This window comes from Trichomycterus rosablanca, chromosome 15, assembly GCF_030014385.1.
Source record: "Trichomycterus rosablanca isolate fTriRos1 chromosome 15, fTriRos1.hap1, whole genome shotgun sequence".
Classification (NCBI taxonomy): Eukaryota; Metazoa; Chordata; class Actinopteri; order Siluriformes; family Trichomycteridae; genus Trichomycterus; species Trichomycterus rosablanca.
In genome coordinates this window covers 20,900,554-20,920,264 of record NC_086002.1, presented here as the reverse complement: position 1 = coordinate 20,920,264, position 19,711 = coordinate 20,900,554, and the positions used below count along the sequence as shown (strand labels likewise).

The window sequence follows — 19,711 nt, the reverse complement described above, 5'->3', positions numbered from 1 at the left end:
AAAGTGATTAAAGACAATTAGATCAAGTAGAACTGAGGTGACAGTTTTATCTTGTCTGCACTGCTTTTGGTAATACACATCCTTTACAGGAAGTGCTTAAATGGTAGGTGGTATTTTCAAATGTATATATGCTGTGTTCTTTAGTCACTAAATGTTCAGTTCAGCTCCACTGAATCCGAGTTACATCCATGTATCTTGCTACTGCTTCCTGTAATAAAGATTCACCATTTTTCATCAAGTTCAGAAGGACGTCCTTCATTTTATTCTTTACACAATATCTCAAATTGTGTTCAAATCAGAAGATGTTTATCCAGAGGACCTGACATCACCAGTGCCAAGTTCTTCAAACAGTGGCAGCAGGTCATCTTCACCATTGTCATCTGCTTGCAGTAACTGGATTAATGCCTTTAGTATCTCATTGGATAAGATGCCTTCAAGTTTACAGTTATCATTAGCAAGTTAAAAAGACCAAACCCAGGAGATCGGTGACAGTTTGTGCGAATTGTGGTTGATGAGATTAGGAAATTTGAACTAAATCCCTCAGAAAACCAGTATATGATAGTTGCCCAGAAAATTCAACAACTCAGAATTCTGCTTCCTCCAAACACGACGAATTGAGTTTTTACCAAAAAGTTCCATTTTGGTTTCATCTGACCACATGATATTCTCCCAATCCACTTCTGGATCATCCATATGCTCTCTGGCAAACTTCAGATGGGCCTGGACATGTACTGGCTTAAGCAGGGGGACACGCCTGGCACTGCAGGATTTGAGTCCCTCTCGGCGTAGTGTGTTACTGATGGTAGCCTTTTTACTTTGGTCCCAGCTCTCTGCAGGTCATTCATCAGGTCCCTCCGTGTAGTTCTGGCATTTTTGCTCACCATTCTCATCATTATTTTGACCCCACGGGATGAGCCCCAGATCGAGGGAGATTATCAATTGTCTTGTATGTCTTCCATTTTCTTACAATTGCTTCGATTTATTCACACCAACCTGCTTGCCTATTGTAGATTCACTCTTCCCAGCCTGGTGCAGGTCTACAATTTTCTTTGGTCTTGGCCATGGTTGAGTTTGGAGTCTGACTGTTTGAGACTGTGGACAGGTGTCTTTTATACAGATAACGAGGTGAAACAGGTGCCATTAATACAGGTTCAGAGCAAACTCCAAGCCATGGGGTTATATGAATAATCTGCAGAGTTTAGAAACAGGATATGTTGAATGTAAACAGCAGTTTTATTTTTTTCTGCTATATTAGTTTATATCTCATATATCTTCTATTAAACAATAATGTGTCTGCATCTTTCTATTGCCTATTATATATTATATTTACTATTAACATACAGAGGACATGCAAAGTAAGAATTTCATTGTACAGTGTAACTGTTGTTTGTACTGTGCACATGACATTATAACTCTTGAATCTTGAAACCAACAGTGTGTCTCCTCAATACCATGTACACAGTTTCTGTTGGTTTTACAGCAGTTGTTGCTATTACAGTTACATCATAAACTTATAAACAGTATTTATATTCTACAGCTTGTGCATCATTACTGTTGACTAAATATTTCACATTTGACTGTGATGCTCTGTGTAGCATTTAATCATTAATCATTAGATTCAGTAGTTATAGAAAAGCAAATTTACTGTTTGCTGCAAGTGATCTCTTTCATCTGTTGATTCTCCTGCTCTGTGTAAATAAGAAACTAAGCAGCAGCTTTTCTTCTGTTTCTACTACATTAGGAGCATCACGCTTAACAGAGAAACACCTTTAACTTACACTGCACAACACCATGTATCCTTTACTTATTTTTAATCAGGTAAATGTCATTTATTCATTCTTAGTTTAATATTTCATTATTACAAATTGTTAGAGTTTTAAATAACATATCTTTTTGTTTATTACATTTCAAAAATAAAAAGAATCATTTGCATCATGATGTAAAATAATAACTTTTTTGCAGAAGTAGTGCAGAATGAAGCTGCATTTACTCTAAATCTTGTGTGTGTTTGTTGTCATGAGCAGAAGAATAAAGTACATCTGATAAAAGATGATGAGGAGACTGTCAGCACTACAGAAGAGTAAGAAAAAAAATCATAAAGATAAATTTAAATTAACTATATGGATAATAACCATCAAATGAGTGTAGAAGTGAAATGATTTACACTGTAGTGTCCACTGTAGAGGTTGATATACATTTGAAGCATGGAAACCTGTGCTTGTATAAAAAACACCTACTAAATAGCCGCCACTGTAGTGACCACTATGTGTCAGAGGGTTAATATTATTATTAATCATTAACAGAACTGCTACACTTACTGCATCTTTTATCAAATACTTACATTATCATCATCATCTATATTTAACATCATTAATAAGAATCATCACTTTGTTTATCATCATTTTAATCTATTGTTTATTGCTTTAATCAGTTAGTTGGATAAAATGTATGGTTAAACAGCCTAGTGGTTAATGAACTGGACTAGTAATCGAAAGGTCACTGGTTCAAGCCCCACCACTGCCAGTTTGCCACTGCTGGGCCCTTGAGCAAGGCCCTTACCCCCCAAATTACCTAGACAGTATACTGTACTGTCACTGTAAGGGGTGGTCTTGGGTCTAGGCAGACTCCAGCCACTAGGGGTCAACAGTGAGCCGGCAATCAGGCCTAATGCCCAGCACCTGTGTACAGGTCTATAAAGAGACAGAGAAACAGCCAGAACTTGCTGGTTCTTTGTCTCATGCGAGCAAACACACGCAGCCGGTAATCTTGGTAGAGGATTGAAAGTTTTCACTCTCACCCCATTTCTCTCTAGTCTCAAGTTGTTCTCTCTCTCTCTCTAGGAAAAGAAAAGAAAGAAAAGCAAAAAACAAGAAAAGAAAAAGAAAAGAAAAAAAAAAGAAAAAGTAAAGATATATATATATATTTATTAGTTAGTGAATATTAAAATATTAGTTCAGTCATTCTCTCTGTTAATTTATTATTATAGTTCTATATTTTCTGTTGGGAAAGCCTTTTGTTTTATTTACCCCTTTTTCTCATAACTCATGAGGTGGCCATTGTTCCCCTGGCAGTCCTTTGTTCTTCATTTTTCCCGCTCAAACTTTTCCCCAAAACAGGTGGTGTTTGTATTTCCTTTTGCACCTGTTCAAGCACATTAGTTTTGAACCCACCTGAGTTGACACACTTTATAAAGAACCTGCTTAGCTGAGTGGTAGAGCACTTGATCAGTGTTCTGACGACCTGGGTTCAAAACCCACTAGGAGAGTTTTTTGTTTGTTAGTTAAATTGCCTAATTCACAGATTACTAAGCACTTGGGTCCAATTCCCAATTGATCTGGTACCTCATCTAGTAAAGACACCTGCGTGGTACGCAGGGGTTTGGTGTTCAGATCCACCACTGGGTGAGTGCCATTACAGAAAGAACCAGCCAGATTATGGACCCAGCTCAGCAGTCTGATCTGGATCAGGTAAAGGCTGCCTTAGGCAACCAGGGAACAGCCATTGGGAGACATGAACAGGCACTGCAACAAATCCTTGTGCAATTGCAGGGTCTTACTGAGGCCATTGCCCAGGCTACCTCAGCTCCTCCTGCGGTGCCTGGACCCTCCCAGGCTGAGGGACAGGGGACAGCATTGGTAGCTGCTGCAGCTCCTGCCCCTCGACCAGAACCACACTTGCCCGCCCCAGAACGCTATACAGGTGAACAAGGTGCTTGCCGGGGTTTTCTCCTGCAGTGCTCGTTAGCATTCGAGCAGCAACCATCCCGATTCCCCACCGAACGGGCCAAGGTTGCGTATATTGTGTCGCTTCTCTCGATACGGGCCCTTGTTTGGGCTACGCCGGTGTGGGAATCCCAGCCAGAGGTGTGTGCCTCTGCAGTCCAGTTCATGGCAGCCCTGCACCAGACCTTTGACAACCCGGTCTGTGGAGGAGAGACTGGGGCCCAGCTCCTTAACCTCAGGCAGGGCAGGAGATCGGTTGCAGATTACGCTATTGAGTTCCGTACGCTCGCCGCAGAAAGCGGGTGGAACTCAGTGGCACTACAAGCAGCCTTCCAGCAAGGCCTCTGTGAGGATCTGAGAGATGAGCTTGCTCTATAAAGAACCTGCTTAGCTGAGTGGTAGAGCACTTGATCAGTGTTCTGACGACCTGGGTTCAAAACCCACTAGGAGAGTTTTTTGTTTGTTAGTTAAATTGCCTAATTCACAGATTACTAAGCACTTGGGTCCAATTCCCAATTGATCTGGTACCTCATCTAGTAAAGACACCTGCGTGGTACGCAGGGGTTTGGTGTTCAGATCCACCACTGGGTGAGTGCCATTACAGAAAGAACCAGCCAGATTATGGACCCAGCTCAGCAGTCTGATCTGGATCAGGTAAAGGCTGCCTTAGGCAACCAGGGAACAGCCATTGGGAGACATGAACAGGCACTGCAACAAATCCTTGTGCCCCCCTACTACACTGGAGGAATTAATTGAACTGACCCTAAGAGTTGACAACCGGCTCCGGGAACGACGCCAGCACAAAGAGTCCGGTGGTTCCCGCAAGGTGTCACCCTCAGTTCCCCACACAACGTTGCTGATTGGACAGCATTCAGAGCTGATCACCTTTTATGTGATCAGGGCTCCAGACCTACAATTGGTCTTAGGGTTCCCTTGGCTGCAGCGCCACAATCCCCATTTGGACTGGCTCTCCCGGTTTGTGATCTCTTGGGGGCCCATGTGCCAGTCTTCCTGCTTGCGAGTGCCCCAGCTCTGGGGTAAGCATGCTAACTCTGGGCTGGCAGAAGGACCAGACCCTTCTCTCGTTCCTAAGGAATACAGAGACCTTTTCAAGGTCTTTAGTAAAGAAAAGGCCCAGATCCTGCCACCCCATCGGTCCTTTGATATGGCTATAGAACTCCTTCCAGGTACTAGCCCCCCCAGAGGTCGGCTCTTCTCTCTGTCGGGCCCAGAACGAAGAGCTATGGAGGAATATATCCAGATGGCCCTGGTCTTAGGATTTATACGACCATCCTCATCCCCAGCAGGGGCAGGTTTCTTCTTTGTTGGGAAGAAGGATGGGGGCCTTCGACCCTGCATTGACTATCGGGGTTTGAATAAAATCATGGTCAAGGACCAGTATCCTGTGCCCCTCATGACCTCAGCTTTTGAGGCACTGCAACAGGCATCCATCTTTACTAAGTTGGACCTGCGCAGTGCCTACAATCTAATACGTATCCGGGAGGGTGATGAGTGGAAGACCGCATTCATCACGCCATCGGGCCATTATAAATATTTGGTCATGCCCTTCGAATTGATGAATGCGCCGGCCGTCTTCCAACGGCTCATCAATGAGGCCCTGAGGGAGGCCCTTGACCACTACGTGTTTGTCTATCTTGATTACATCCTAATCTACAGCAGGACGATGGATGAACATGTAGCCCACGTCAGGCGAGTTCTCCAACTGCTGCTTGAGAATCACTTATATGTGAAGTTGGAGAAGTCGCATTTTCATGCCAGGTCTGTCTCTTTCTTGGGTTACGTGGTGTCTCACAACCACTTGAGCATGGACCCGGCCAAGGTTCAAGCTGTGGCAGACTGGCCCCGCCCAACGTCGCTGAAATTAGTCCAGCGCTTCCTAGGCTTTGCGAACTTTTTTAGAAGATTTGTGAAAAACTTCAGTTCGGTGGCCGCACCTCTGACGGTCCTGACTCGCAAAACCTCTGGGCGATTCCTGTGGACCACGGAGGCCCAGGGAGCATTTGAGGAGCTCAAGCGGCGTCTGACCACAGCCCCTGTTCTCCAGCTTCCCCAAGCTAGTCTTCCGTTTGTGGTAGAGGTTGATGCATCTGAAGTTGGTGTGGGCGCTGTGCTGTCCCAGCGCTCAGGCCCGGCCCAGAAGCTACATCCATGCGCCTTCTTCTCACATCGCCTCACTCCCACCGAACGGAATTATGACGTGGGTGATCGAGAATTGCTAGCCATCAAATTGGCACTCGAGGAGTGGAGACACTGGCTAGAGGGAGCAGACCAACCGTTTCTAGTCTGGACAGATCACAAAAACCTGACATACCTCCAGTAGGCAAAGCGCCTGAACCCCCGTCAGGCCAGGTGGGCGCTGTTCTTTGCCAGGTTTCATTTTGTCCTGTCATACCGGCCGGGTACTAAGAACACTAAACCCGACGCTCTCTCTCGCCAGTGGGAACCCCCCCTCACAGAGGCAGATGGCCGAGGCTGTGATCCCCAAGGCCCGCCTCATAGCGCCTATTCGCTGGGGCATGAAGGAGGCCATACAGCAAGTCCAACGGACAGAACCTGACCCTGGTGGTGGACCCCCGGGTAGACTGTATGTCCCCTCCACTGTCAGGAAGAAAGTCCTTCAGTGGGGACACACCTAGTCTTTTGCAGCACACCCAGGGGCCACCCGCATGCTGGAATTTATACGGAGGCGGTTTTGGTGGCCCCACATGGATCGCGATACGCAGGCTTTTGTAACCGCATGTGCAATTTGTGCCCAAAACAAGGACCCCCAGAACAAAGCCAGCTGGACTCCTACACCCCTTGCCTATCCCATCATGCCCGTGGTCTCACGTCTCACTTGACTTTATCACTGGTCTTCCCCCATCAAAGGGGAAGACCGTGATATTGGTGGTTGTGTACCGCTTTTCTAAAGCGAGTCATTTTATTGCACTAACAAAGCTACCATCGGCTAGGGAGACAGCAGTTGTTCCTGCAACACGTGGTGAGGCTTCATGGGTTGCCAAGGGAGGTGGTGTCTGACAGAGGTCCACAGTTTTCCAGCCGGTTCTGGGGGGCCTTTTGCCGAAATCTAGGGTCTGAGGTGAGCCTGTCATCCGGGTTCCTCAGTCGAATGGCCAAACGGAGAGGGTCAACCAGGACCTGGAACGGACTCTTCGGTGCCTGGCATCCTCTAATCCCTCCTCCTGGTCAGACCAACTAATGTGGGCGGAGATGGCTCACAACACATTATGGCACTCCTCACTAGGCATGTCCCCTTTTGAGTGCCAGTTTGGCTACACTCCGCCCATGTTTCCCGAACAGGAGATGGAAGCTGGGGTTTCATCGGTCAGACAATTTATACGGCGGTGTCGTAGAACTAGGAACAGAGCCAAAATAGCCCTGAGAACTGCAGTGAGCACAAAAACGAAATGCAGATCGAAAGTGCAGGCCAGGACCCTCCTTCCGTCCAGGCCAGCGGGTATGGCTCTCAGCCAAAGACCTACCACTTCGAGTCTCCTCTCGTAAGCTGGCCCCACGTTATATAGGCCCATTCAAAGTACTCCGTAGGGTCAACCCGGTCTCCTACCGTCTAGCCCTGCCTCCCTCCATGCGTGTCAACCCCACCTTCCACGTCTCCCGCCTCAAGCCCGTTCTCTGTTCCACCAGGGCTCCTGCCCTGCCAGCACCCCGCACGGTAGGCGGGGGTCCAGCTTACACGGTCCGAAGCCTCCTTGATGTCCGCCGTGTCCAGGGCAGTACACAGTATCTGGTGGACTGGGAGGGTTATGGTCCAGAAGAGCGCTCGTGGGTCCCAGCTCGTCACATTCTGGATCCCGAACTCATCAGGGCCTTCAGGTGGGATCGTGCAGTAGGGTTGGGAACGTCAGGCGCCGTTCCTCGAGGGAGGGGTCCTGTAAGGGGTGGTCTTGGGTCTAGGCAGACTCCAGCCGCTAGGGGTCAACAGCGAGCCGGCAATCAGGAATAATGCCCTGCACCTGTGTACAGGTCTATAAAGAGACAGAAAAACAGCCAGAACTTGCTGGTTCTTTGTCTCATGCACGTCTCATGTCTCAAACACATGCAGCCGGTAATCTTGGTAGAGGATTGAAAGTTTTCATTCTCACCCCATTTCTCTCTAGTCTCAAGTTGTTCTCTCTCTCTCTCTCTCTCTCTCTAGCAAAAGAAAAGAAAAGAAAGAAAAGCAAAGAAAAGAAAAAGAGAAAAAAAAGAGAAAAAGTAATATTATAATATATATTTATATATATTATATATATATATATATTAGTTAGTGAATATTAAAATATTAGTTCAGTCATTCTCTCTGTTAATTTATTATTATAGTTCTATATTTTCTGTTGGGAAAGCCTTTTGTTTTATTTACCCCTTTTTCTCATAACTCATGAGGTGGCCATTGTTCCCCTGGCAGTCCTTTGTTCTTCATTTTTCCCACTCAAACTTTTCCCCAAAACAGGTGGTGTTCGTATTTCCTTTTGCACCTGTTCAAGCACATTAGTTTTGAACCCACCTGAGTTGACACGCTTTATAAAGAACCTGCTTAGCTGAGTGGTAGAGCACTTGAGCAGTGTTCTGACGACCTGGGTTCAAATCCCACTAGGAGAGTTTGTTGTTTGTTAGTTAAATTGCCTAATTCACAGATTACTAAGCACTTGTATTCTTAGTAATAACACAGATGTATTCACTGACATCTTCAACATCTCCCTGAGCAGCGCCATCGTTCCAACATGCCTCAAGACGACCACCATTGTACCCGTGCCAAAGAAGTCATCTGTGTAATGCTTCAACGACTATCGTCCCGTAGCACTCACGCCTATCATCATGAAGTGCTTCGAGAAACTAGTCATGAGGCATATTAAGACCCTACTGCCTCCCACCATGGACCCACTGCAGTTTGCGTACCGTCCTAACTGCTCAACGGACGATGCCATATCCACCACACTTCACCTGGCTTCTACACACCTGGACAGAAAGAACACTTACGTCAGGATGCTGTTCATAGACTTTAGCTCAGCATTCAATACCATCATTCCTCAGCATCTAATTGGAAAGCTGAGCACGCTGGGCCTGAACACCTCTCTCTGCAACTGGATCCTGGATTTCTTGACTGAGAGACCTCAGTCCGTCCGGATCGGTAAGAACACCTCCAGCACCACCACACTGAGCACCGGCGCTCCCCAAGGCTGTGTGCTCAGTCCACTGCTGTTTACTCTGCTTACGCACGACTGTACAGCAATGCACAGCTCGAATTCCATCGTTAAGTTTGCAGACGACACAACTGTGGTGGGACTCATCAGCAACAACGATGAGTCAGCGTACAGAGAGGAGGTACAACATCTAACGAACTGGTGCCAAGTCAACAACCTGTCTCTGAATGTGGATAAAACCAAAGAGATGGTCATTGACTTTAGAAAGACACTAAGGGACCACTCCCCACTGCACATCGACGGCTCATCTGTTGAGATCGTCAAGAGCACCAAATTTCTCGGTGTTCATCTGGAGAAGAATCTCACCTGGACCCTTAACACCAGTTCCATCACCAAGAAAGCCCAGCAGCGTCTCTACTTTTTGAGAAGACTGAGGAAAGCTCATCTGCCACCCCCCATTCTCACCACGTTCTACAGAGGAACAATCGAGAGCATCCTGAGCGGCTGCATCACTGTCTGGTTCGGAAATTGTACTGCGTCGGACCGCAAGACTCTCCAGCGAGTAGTGAGGACAGCTGAAAAGATCATTGGGGTCGCTCTTCCATCTCTCACGGACATTTTTAACACCCGCTGCATCCGCAAAGCTCTAAGCATTGTGGACGATCCAACCCATCCATCACATGGACTTTTTACTCTGCTCCCGTCTGGGAGACGATACCGCAGCATCCGGACTAACACAACCAGACTGTGTAACAGTTTTATCCCTCAAGCAATCAGACTCCTCAACTCAGTACTGTAACAATTTCCTCCGGAAATTTTCTGCTGCCACACACTGATCTGTATTGACTATGTTACTTGCATTTTTGACTATGTTACTTGCATTTTTGCACACCTCCTGGAAATGCACAATAATTTCTGCACCTTACTTGTATTTTACACCTTATTTACTTTTTAGGCATTGAGGTGTATTTTATATAGATATTAATTCATATGTGTATTTTATTCATATGTGTGTTATGTGTTGTGGCCCCACTGTTAGGGAACACAATTCTGTAGAAGGCATTCAGAGGGGGTCAGTGTGCCCCTCAGAGACACATTCCTATGGACGGACATATGGAATGTATTTATGTGAGGCTCTGTCCCGGGGAAGCACTCTTAAATGTATGGAAAGCTGTAGGGTTCCCAATGATAGGATGGGGAGGCCTGTCCAGCATAAGACGGAGGTTGGTGCTAAGGGTTAGAATGGGGTTTTAGTTCAATGTATATATTCTACCATGGGAGGGCTTAGCTCTTTCTTAGTATTTGAGAGATCAAAGTGGAAACAGATGTGCTGTATGTAAATCGCTGGGGTATTTAAACCTGAGGTTGGCGTAAAGAAGGCAGAGAAGGAATCGGCTGCCTTCCTCCGGGCATAATCGCGAAATGTCTGTACTGACGCTACTCATTTCTTTGAATAAACCTCTTAATTAAACATGAGTTAGTGTCAACGGAGTCGTCATTTCATCATCGGCACGTCATCGCTATGGTAAGACACTTCAGCATCTTATCTGCATTGCCAATTTTACGCTGCTAATGTACAACATGTCACTACCTCATGAACCATTGTACCATCTATTCACCATCATGTACTAACACTTGTCTTTAGTCCTGTCTTCTAATTACTTGTTTAGATTAGGGATAATTAGGAATATCTTTTGTAGTTATTTATTATAGGATTTTTTGTATTATTGTTGTATTTGCACTGTTTTGTATTGTCTTGCACTTTTTGTACCGTGTTACACCGTGATCCTAGAGGAACGCTGTTTCGTTTCAATATGTACTTGTATGTAGCTGAAATGACAATAAAACCTCTCTGACTCTGACTCTGAAAATGCTAAGTCAGAGCTAAGTTGCAATATGAACCACAATAAGTAATGATTTCTGGTTCAAATCTCTCAGGATCCTGAACCAGCAGTAGAAGTTTTCTGGTGCTCATGCTGCTGTGGAATTAATCAGAGATGAATATAAACTGGTTGTTACTGGTTTGTTGCTGTTGTCACTGTTACCTTGTGAATGTTGCTAACTAAAGATAACTAAAGGTTAGTAGGTGGTGCAGAAACAGTTAACATTATTATTTTTACATTACTAAATTAAAGGTTATATTAGACACATTTTGAAATCAGACTGCATTACTGCAGTTCTGCACCTTCTCTGTTTCATACATTTAATCATTAGTGTTTGTGTGATGAACTCATGAATCAAATGTCAATAAATGACTCACTTAGCTTTTCTCGATTCTTTCACCACTGGCAGCATCTTCAGAAGAACTTCATGTGATGGATAATATTTTTTCAAATCAAACTCATTCAGCTCCTGATCTGAGTTCAGCAACACAAACACCAGAGCCGACCACTGAGCAGGAGACAGACGGAGTCCATCATGATAAACAGAACCTCTTATGTTCAGGTATTTTTGGACTTCCTGCACTAGAGAATCACCGTTCAGTTCATTCAGACAGTGGAACAGATTGATGGATTTCTCTGGAGAGAGATTCTCACTGATCTTCTTCTTGATGTACCTGACTGTTTCCTTTTTGTTATAAGAGCTCCTTCCTGTTTGTGGCAGTAGGCCTCGTAAGAGAGTCTGATTGGACTCCAGTGAGAGACCCAGGAGGAAGCGGAGGAAAAGATCCAGGTGTCCAGTCTTACTCTGTACAGCCTTGTCCACTGTACTTTTCAAAAAGTCAGACATAGAGTTTATATAGATGTTAAACATTCTAGTGTGTTTTTTTCATCAGCACATTTCTGTTTTTGTTGATAAAGGTGAGAAATACATATAAAGCAGGCAGAAACTCCTGAACACTCAGGTGCACAAAGCTGAAGACCTGACCCCGGTGCAGCCCAGCCTCTTTTCTGAAGATTTGGGTACAGACTCCTGAGTACACTGATGTGCTTTTAACATCAGTGCCACACTCCGTCAAGTCTTCCTCATAGAAGATCAGGTTTCCTTTCTCCAGCTGTTGGAAGGCCAGTTTTCCCAGTGCCAGTATCGTCTCACTGGTCCGGTGTGGATCAGGCTCAGATTTCCCATGGTACTTTTGTTCCTTGTGTTTTATCTGAAAGATCAGAAAGTAAGTAAACATTTGAGTCAGAGTTTTGGGGATCTCTTTCCCCTCAGCTCCATCCAGAATTCTCTCTAGAACAGAGGCTGAGATCCAGCAGAAGCCTGGAATGTGACACATGATTCTTGATGACTTCATGAGTTTGATGATTTTACTACCCAAGTTCTCATCACTGATCCTCTTCCTAAAGTACTCCTCTTTCTGAGGGTCATTGAACCCTCGTACCTCTGTTACCTGGTCTACACACTCAGGAGGGATCTGATTGGCTGCTCCTGGTTGAGTGGTGATCCAGAGGTGAGCAGAGGGAAGCAGGTTCCCCTTGATGAGGTTTGTCAGCAGCACATCCATTTTTACTGACTTTGTTATGTTACACAATCGCTCATTATTTTAAAAATCTAGAGGAAGTCGACACTCATCCAGACCATCAAAGATGAACAAAACTTTATAAGCATCACAGTCTAATGATGGCAAACATTTAGTTTCTGGGAAAAACTGATGAAGTTCCATCAGACTGAGATTTTCCTGCTTCATCAAGTTCAGCTCTCTAAAAGGAAGTGGAAATATGAAGATGATGTCCTGATTTGCTTTTCCTTCAGCCCAGTCCAGAATGAACTTCTGCACAGAGACTGTTTTTCCAATTCCAGCGATTCCTTTAGTTAGCACAGTTCTGATGGACGTGTCTTTAAAGAGGTCGTTACATTTTATGGGAATCTCCTGTGTTGGTCTCCTGGATGCCACTTCAATCTTTCTGACCTCATGTTCATTATTGACGTCTCCACTCCAACCCTCTGTGATGTAGAGCTCTGTGAAGATCTCATTTAGAAATGCTGAGCTTCCATGCAGATTCCTTCGGGAGAGAGATTCCTTCATTAACCTTTTTAAATTTCCCTATAAGGTTGTATTTAAGTTTATCTTGAAGCGCAGAGTTAATCAGCTCTAATAAACAAAAGAGAACAATATTTTAGAACTGAATTACCGCTTCATGAAAATTCACTAACTATATTTTTTTCATGTTTACGTTTTAACTTTTATTTTTGTATTTAGTGATGGCATGTGGGTGGAGAAAGGACTCAAGTGGTCGGAATATACTAAGAATTCTGTTGTGTAGTTAATAAATTCGTATGTTTTTTGATGTATATATTCTATCAATTCGTGTGTTAACTATTTTATCAAACTATTTATAAGCAACCAGGGAGTGCCCCCCAAAAAAAAGTTTTGGGAGAGAGTGGGGGTCCTCCACTGAGTCCAGAAATGGTCGTACCTTTCTGACACGTGGGAGAGAAAGGACTCAGTGCAGAGGTTAAATTAAATAATGATTTTATTTACTTAAAAAAAAACAATAAAATCAAAACACAAAACATAAACAAAAACAAAATAGAAACCCCAATGGACGGCGCTGGGCGTTGCCGGCAATAAAAAACCAAAAGGAAACAAAACAAAAGATGCTGGACGCGAACTCCGGTCGTTGCGCGCGGAACTGGGCGCATTACCAGCGCGCCAATACAGCGCGGATGAGGGGGTGAGTGTTGCCGCTGAAGGCGCTTCGGTGAGCTGACGCAAGGGAAGCAAATCTCCGCTAATAGCCTAGCCCCAGCACAGTGGTAGGCTAGGGTTGCTCGCTATCGGCGGACACCTCGCATAAGGAACCTCACCGATCTGAAAGAAGAGAGAAAATCATATTTGGTTAGTCAAGTTCACAAATGCAGATACAAACCGGGTGATGGCGTGATAGCCGAGCGCTTGACGGCATCACCACCAGGCAGTACGAAACCCACTCGAACTCAGTATTAATCAGTTGGATTTGAATCGGGTAGTGGCGTTTTAGCCGAGCGCTTGACGGCATCACCACCAGGCAGTTACAGAATCCAATGGGCCACTATAAAGTGACCGCCCCCGAAATCACCTAAGGTGCAGTTCGAGGGGAACAGAAGGCTCCTTCTTTAGCCGCAGCTAGAGCCAATCTGTCCATAGAAAATAGGTAAAGAAAACCAAGTGCCTAAATACAGATTCGAACCGGGGTTGCTGGCGAGACAGACGAACGCTTATCGGCGACGCCACCCAGCTGGTTTGGAAACCATTGGCTAGCTTCAATGAGAGGACTTTAGCGGTGAGATATCCAGCGCCGTATCACGGGGCTGGCTTCAACCGCTAAAGCTAAATACTAAGTGAATAAAATAGATAAAGAGACACAATTAATCCAGCTCCTAAATGCGGATTCGAACCTGGGTTGCTGGCGAACCAACCGAGCGTTTTACGGAGTCGCCACCCAAAGGTTGCAGAATCCACCAGCTAGATTCAATAAGCGAACTATAGCGGTGAGAGATCCAGCACCGTCTCACGGGGCTGGCTTCACCCGCTAAAGCTAATGCTAAGCCAATAATACTGATTAAGTGAACCGGTTATTGACTAATGTAATCAAGCTCCTAATGTGGATTCGAACCGAGGTTGCTGGCGGACCAACCGAACGTTTTACGGAGTCGCCACCCAAAGGTTGCAGAATCCACCAGCTAGATTCAATAAGCGAACTATAGCGGTGAGAGATCCAGCACCGTCTCACGGGGCTGGCTTCACCCGCTAAAGCTAATGCTAAGCCAATAATACTGATTAAGTGAACCGGTTATTGACTAATGTAATCAAGCTCCTAATGTGGATTCGAACCGAGGTTGCTGGCGGACCAACCGAACGTTTTACGGAGTCGCCACCCAACGGTTGCGAAATCCAAGGACTAGATTCAATATGGGAACTCTAGCGGTGAGAGATCCAGCGCCGTATCACGGGGCTGGCTTCAACCGCTAAAGCTAAATGCTAACGAAAAAATAAAAAGCAGTTCGAGGACTGCACGGCATCGCACCACACTACTTCTAAGAAAGGTAAAGCAAAGCTAATTACCTCAACCTTGCGGTCTACACACCCTAATGGCCTTATGCCACCAGGGGTACCTCTAAGGCTAAAAAGAAGCGTGGGGGAGCCGTCAGCAGTCCCCACGGACACCGCAGTGCCCAAAAACAAAAAAGGAAATGAAGGCAGAAGGTGTGACGCCTGCAGCCTGGCGGTGTGCCCTTAAATAAGGGAACCGCAGCTGCAGGTCGTTCGCCCTAACGAGCTGGCCTATTACTTAAGGCCTAGCTCAGTACTGCTCTGTAAGGCTTGTGACGTCGGGGAAGAGTGGTAAGTCCCACAGACGCCACAACACGTTACAAGTGAGGTGTATGGGTGGGGGCGTATTTCAGTTGTCAGTTTAAAAATTTGTATTTTGGAAAGCCTGTTACATGTCAGTTAGCTAAAACATCACTGTAATAATGAATTACATATAAAAATGAATCTGAAATATTACAGGCCTGACCTCAATCCCAATAAGTACCTATGGTAAAAATTGGAATGTGAATTGTAAACCAGGCTTTTCATTCAACATCTGACATCTAAACTAATCCTTTGACTAAGTTTGGTCTTTTTCAACACACACACACACACACTGTTAATTATAAGCCGTTACATTCACAGTGGATGTGTGTGACTCCATAATAATGTCCATCATATTTAAATGGGATGTGTAACAAGTTCATGGTCAAGTGTCCATATACAGTAGCTTTGCCCATAAAGTGTAATTACAACAATGGAACAGTGTCCTGTCTGTAGTGTTGAGTGATGGAGTCATTTCAAGACTTGGAGCTCTTACTCTTCTGCAGTGTGTACGTAAGGTCTGTCTGGTTCATGTTCTTCAGGACGTGCAGTGTGATCTTCACTGCTGAATCTCTGATACTTAAATGATCTCCATTCTCCAGCTTTTTTTCAGAGCATGCTGGGTAATCTGAACTCAGGAGCTTTTTAAACCTGTTCAGCTCATTCTTCAACAGAGTGAAGATTTTGTGTTCCAGCTCCTGGTTATGAACACACAATAACAGAATTACAAAAACACCAAGATTATCAGGGAAAAATCTGTGTTATGGTCACATATGGTGATATTAACTGACCACAAAAGGAGGCAGGAGCAACTGAGAGAAACTAGGCATATGGAACAAAAATCTTTAAGACATTTTCAGTAACTAGAAATGTATTTTGTGTTTTATAACCAGAAGTTCACCAGAAGGTTTGGTTTATATTAGAAAGTCTATTGTTTTTTTTAAATAAATTGCTAGAATCTTGGCATGAACCATGTTTGTTATACCATGTTTGTGGTTTGGTCTGTCCTTGCTACTACATGTGTGCTGTTTTAACATTACCATGTTCAGTATCAATTTAATTTTGCTACAGCAGGAAGAAAAATATGGTATTATTGTCATATTTATATTATTTACTGCAGAAAATGTCACTTGATCGAGACAGACATTACAGTTTTGAAAGAAAGCCAATTGTTAACAGAGAAGTGGGCAAACTGTAAAAAAAGAAACCAAGACTAAATAAGAAACGTTCCACTCAAGGTGAATTAATTCTCAACAACGTACAGGTAAATGTCAGTTGAGAGAAACTAACATGTCAATCATCTGCGCTTCTGTGCCCCCTCGGCCAGCTATAAATATTAAGGCAGAAGGGCATGTTTCTGTAATCATGCCCACCTCAACAACTCAATGGCAGTTACAGTACATTTATGTATTACTTCTAATTTGTTATTTTAACATGTACTGCAGAATTACAATTTGGAAAATAAATGTGAGATAAAGTACATCTCAGCTGGTGAACTTCTATTCGTAGTCAGAGTAATTGTAGATAAACTGCCTACTAAAATCCAGATAAGCTTTTTATCCTTCTTCTCATTTTCAGTTACTATTTATTACCAGTGATAAACAACAGCTCTGTCAAACTGTCAAAATGCTAATAAAAATCAACTACAAACATTTGAACTTAAAAATATCACAAAATATACACCTTAAAAATGGACTCCAGTTTATCTCTGCTTGTGATTTTTAATTTCTCCTTTTGAGTTCTGTAAATGAGAGACATTACACATGCACAACACACACACACACCAACAAATACAGAGAAATGTATTTAACATTACCACATGCTGTAATACAATTTATAACTGATCATTTTATAAGAATAAATAATTAACATTAGCTATGGGTTCTACCATCTGAAGGAATCCTTCCCTCCCAAATGTTTAAGTTGGTTTGGCCCACGAGGCGTCTTTTCTGGAGCACCGGTAAAAGTAAACACAGCAACGGAATAGCGCAACCATCAGTCGGACTCGGTTATAGAGGGCAGGGACAGGCTCGGTGAAGCCGAAAAAGCAGTTTTAAAAAAAGGGGGGTTGGAAGAAGATGCTGCCAAATGTGCCAAATGAACAGACCTGTTTTCCAGAGGACAGACCCCATGCAGCCAGTAAAGAGAGATATGGACGCAATGTCAACTTAGCGTAGTTTATTTGGTAGAACCCAGTACACACCATTAATCACAAATATCCAGTTTCAAGCTGAAAATAATAAACATAATTTGAAGTGTAATATATTAAATAGCCTAACTCATTAATGGAATGTTTTTGTTCCGGCGCTACTGTACTGATGATCCCGAGGAGGCCATGACTACTGAAGGGACATGTAGAGGATAGTCTAACAGAGTTATTTAAACTAAAAAAGTTATTTGTAATGTAAAATATAATGTAGAGATATAATGTAGTATATATGTATAATGTTATATATAATATAATAATGTAGTTAAATTGTTCAGACAGATGTCAGCACGATAGCCTAATTTATTTTAACAAATGGAGACAATTAGCCTAAATCACTATCAATTTTACACCATGTTATGTTCATGTTATGTTATTCAGCAAAATAGGCTAAATTATAATGAAATTTTTTTTCTAGCTATAGAGCAGCAGATAAGCCATGTCTCATGTCTATAGACAATGACACCGTTATTAATAAAGTTATAGAAACAGTCATGCTTTAAACTTGCTTTGCAACATTATATCACATTTGAAATCATTAAGCATGTTTTGTGTTCTTCATTTCTTATAATTAAGAACAAAACAAAGTTGTTCTTTACCTCAGTTCAGTTGTCTTCCATGTTGACATTTCACAGACTAATCATCCTTCATGAAGACACAGCTGGGTTCCTGCCAGGCAGACTAAAACTGTATTGTTTATCTTTACATGAGTCATTCTGGACTTAAAATTAGCTTAATAGGTGTGACACAATATATGGTAACATGATATTTAAACATTTATAATGCTATTAGGTAACAATTCTTCCTAAAAGTTAAGAAATGTATTGCCATTTTTGGCTTAGTCTGCTAAAGCTTGTGATAAGTAAATAAGCTATGCTAAATGCTAAATCTGCTGTAGCACTATAATATTCAGAACTGGATAATAACATGCGGTATTTACTTTACTATGTAAAAGTTTTGAATAAACTCAACTTATAAGACTTCAAATAAATTATTATTTCACTACGTAAATGTACTGATATTAGACGGATTTTCTTATTATATCAACATGCACAAGCAATTCAAGCTTATTAAGGAAATGAGTATAAATGACGAAATGAAATAAAAGTAATCTCTGTAATCAGAACTAATGTAGAATTAAATCATCTGTGAGTGTTAACTTTAGATTCAGATACTCACTGTTTTGTTCTAAACTGTTTTACGTTCCTCTCGACACAAACTGTAGCTGTGTTCTTTTACTTTCAGCTGTCTGAACTTGTTTAGTCTTCGTAAGAACTCACGCACACAAACTCACACAGTCGAACAGCGCATGCTCAGCAGGTGAAGCCGCTGAGGCTTCCTCGAGCACGCTGGCTTATTATGACGTCATCTGTTGATTCTCCTGCTCTGTGTGAATAAGAAACTAAGCAGCAGCTTTTCTTCTGTTTCTACATTAAGATCATCACACTTAACAGAGAAACACCTTTAACACTGCACAACACCATGTCTCCTTTACTTATTTTTAATCAGGTAAGATACAAATACAGATGCTGGTCATAAAATTTGAATATCATGACAAAGTTGATTTATTTCAGTAATTCCATTCAAAAAGTGAAACTTGTATATTATATTTATTCATTACACACAGACTGATATATTTCAAATGTTTATTTCTTTTAATGTTGATGATTATAACTGACAACTAATGAAAACCCCAAATTCAGTATCTCAGAAAATTAGAAAATTGTGACAAGGTACAATATTGAAGACACCTGGTGCCACACTCTAATCAGCTAATTAACTCAAAACACCTGCAAAGGCTTTTAATTGGTCTCTCAGTCTAGTTCTGTAGGTTACACAATCATGGGGAACACTGCTGACTTGACAGTTGTCCAAAAGACGACCATTGACACCTTGCACAAGGAGGGCAAGACACAAAAGGTCATTGCTAAAGAGGCTGGCTGTTCACAGAGCTCTGTGTCCAAGCACATTAATAGAGAGGCGAAGGGAAGGAAAAGATGTGGTAGAAAAAAGTGTACAAGCAATAGGGATAACCGCACCCTGGAGAGGATTGTGAAACAAAACCCATTCAAAAATGTGGGGGAGATTCACAAAGAGTGGACTGCAGCTGGAGTCAGTGCTTCAAGAACCACCACGCACAGACGTATGCAAGACATGGGTTCCAGCTGTCGCATTCCTTGTGTCAAGCCATTCTTGAACAAGAGACAGCGTCAGAAGCATCTCGCCTAGGCTAAAGACAAAAAGGACTGCTGAGTGGTCCAAAGTTATGTTCTCTGATGAAAGTAAATTTTGCATTACCTTTGAAAATCAAGGTCCCAGAGTCTGGAGGAAGAGAGGAGAG

At 43.2% G+C, this 19,711-nt stretch overlaps 2 protein-coding genes across 2 annotated transcripts in view; both read right to left on the bottom strand.

The window, feature by feature from the left end:
- Positions 1-19,711, bottom strand: part of LOC134328786 (uncharacterized) — a 765,451-nt gene that overhangs the window by 695,254 nt on the left and 50,486 nt on the right. The window lies entirely within an intron of this gene.
- On the bottom strand, positions 228-11,619 carry LOC134328908 (NLR family CARD domain-containing protein 3-like). The gene is made up of 2 exons (XM_063010149.1): positions 11,145-11,619; positions 228-1,189 (listed from the first exon to the last, which is right to left on the bottom strand). The coding sequence occupies exons 1-2, from the start codon at positions 11,612-11,614 to the stop codon at positions 1,177-1,179; spliced, it is 483 nt and encodes a 160-aa protein (XP_062866219.1). The 5' UTR covers positions 11,615-11,619; the 3' UTR covers positions 228-1,176.

Excerpts from the sequence above, each read along its gene's own strand:
- LOC134328908 (XM_063010149.1), bottom strand. The coding sequence starts at position 11,614 with ATGTCTGACTTTTTGAAAAGTACAGTGGACAAGGCTGTACAGAGTAAG.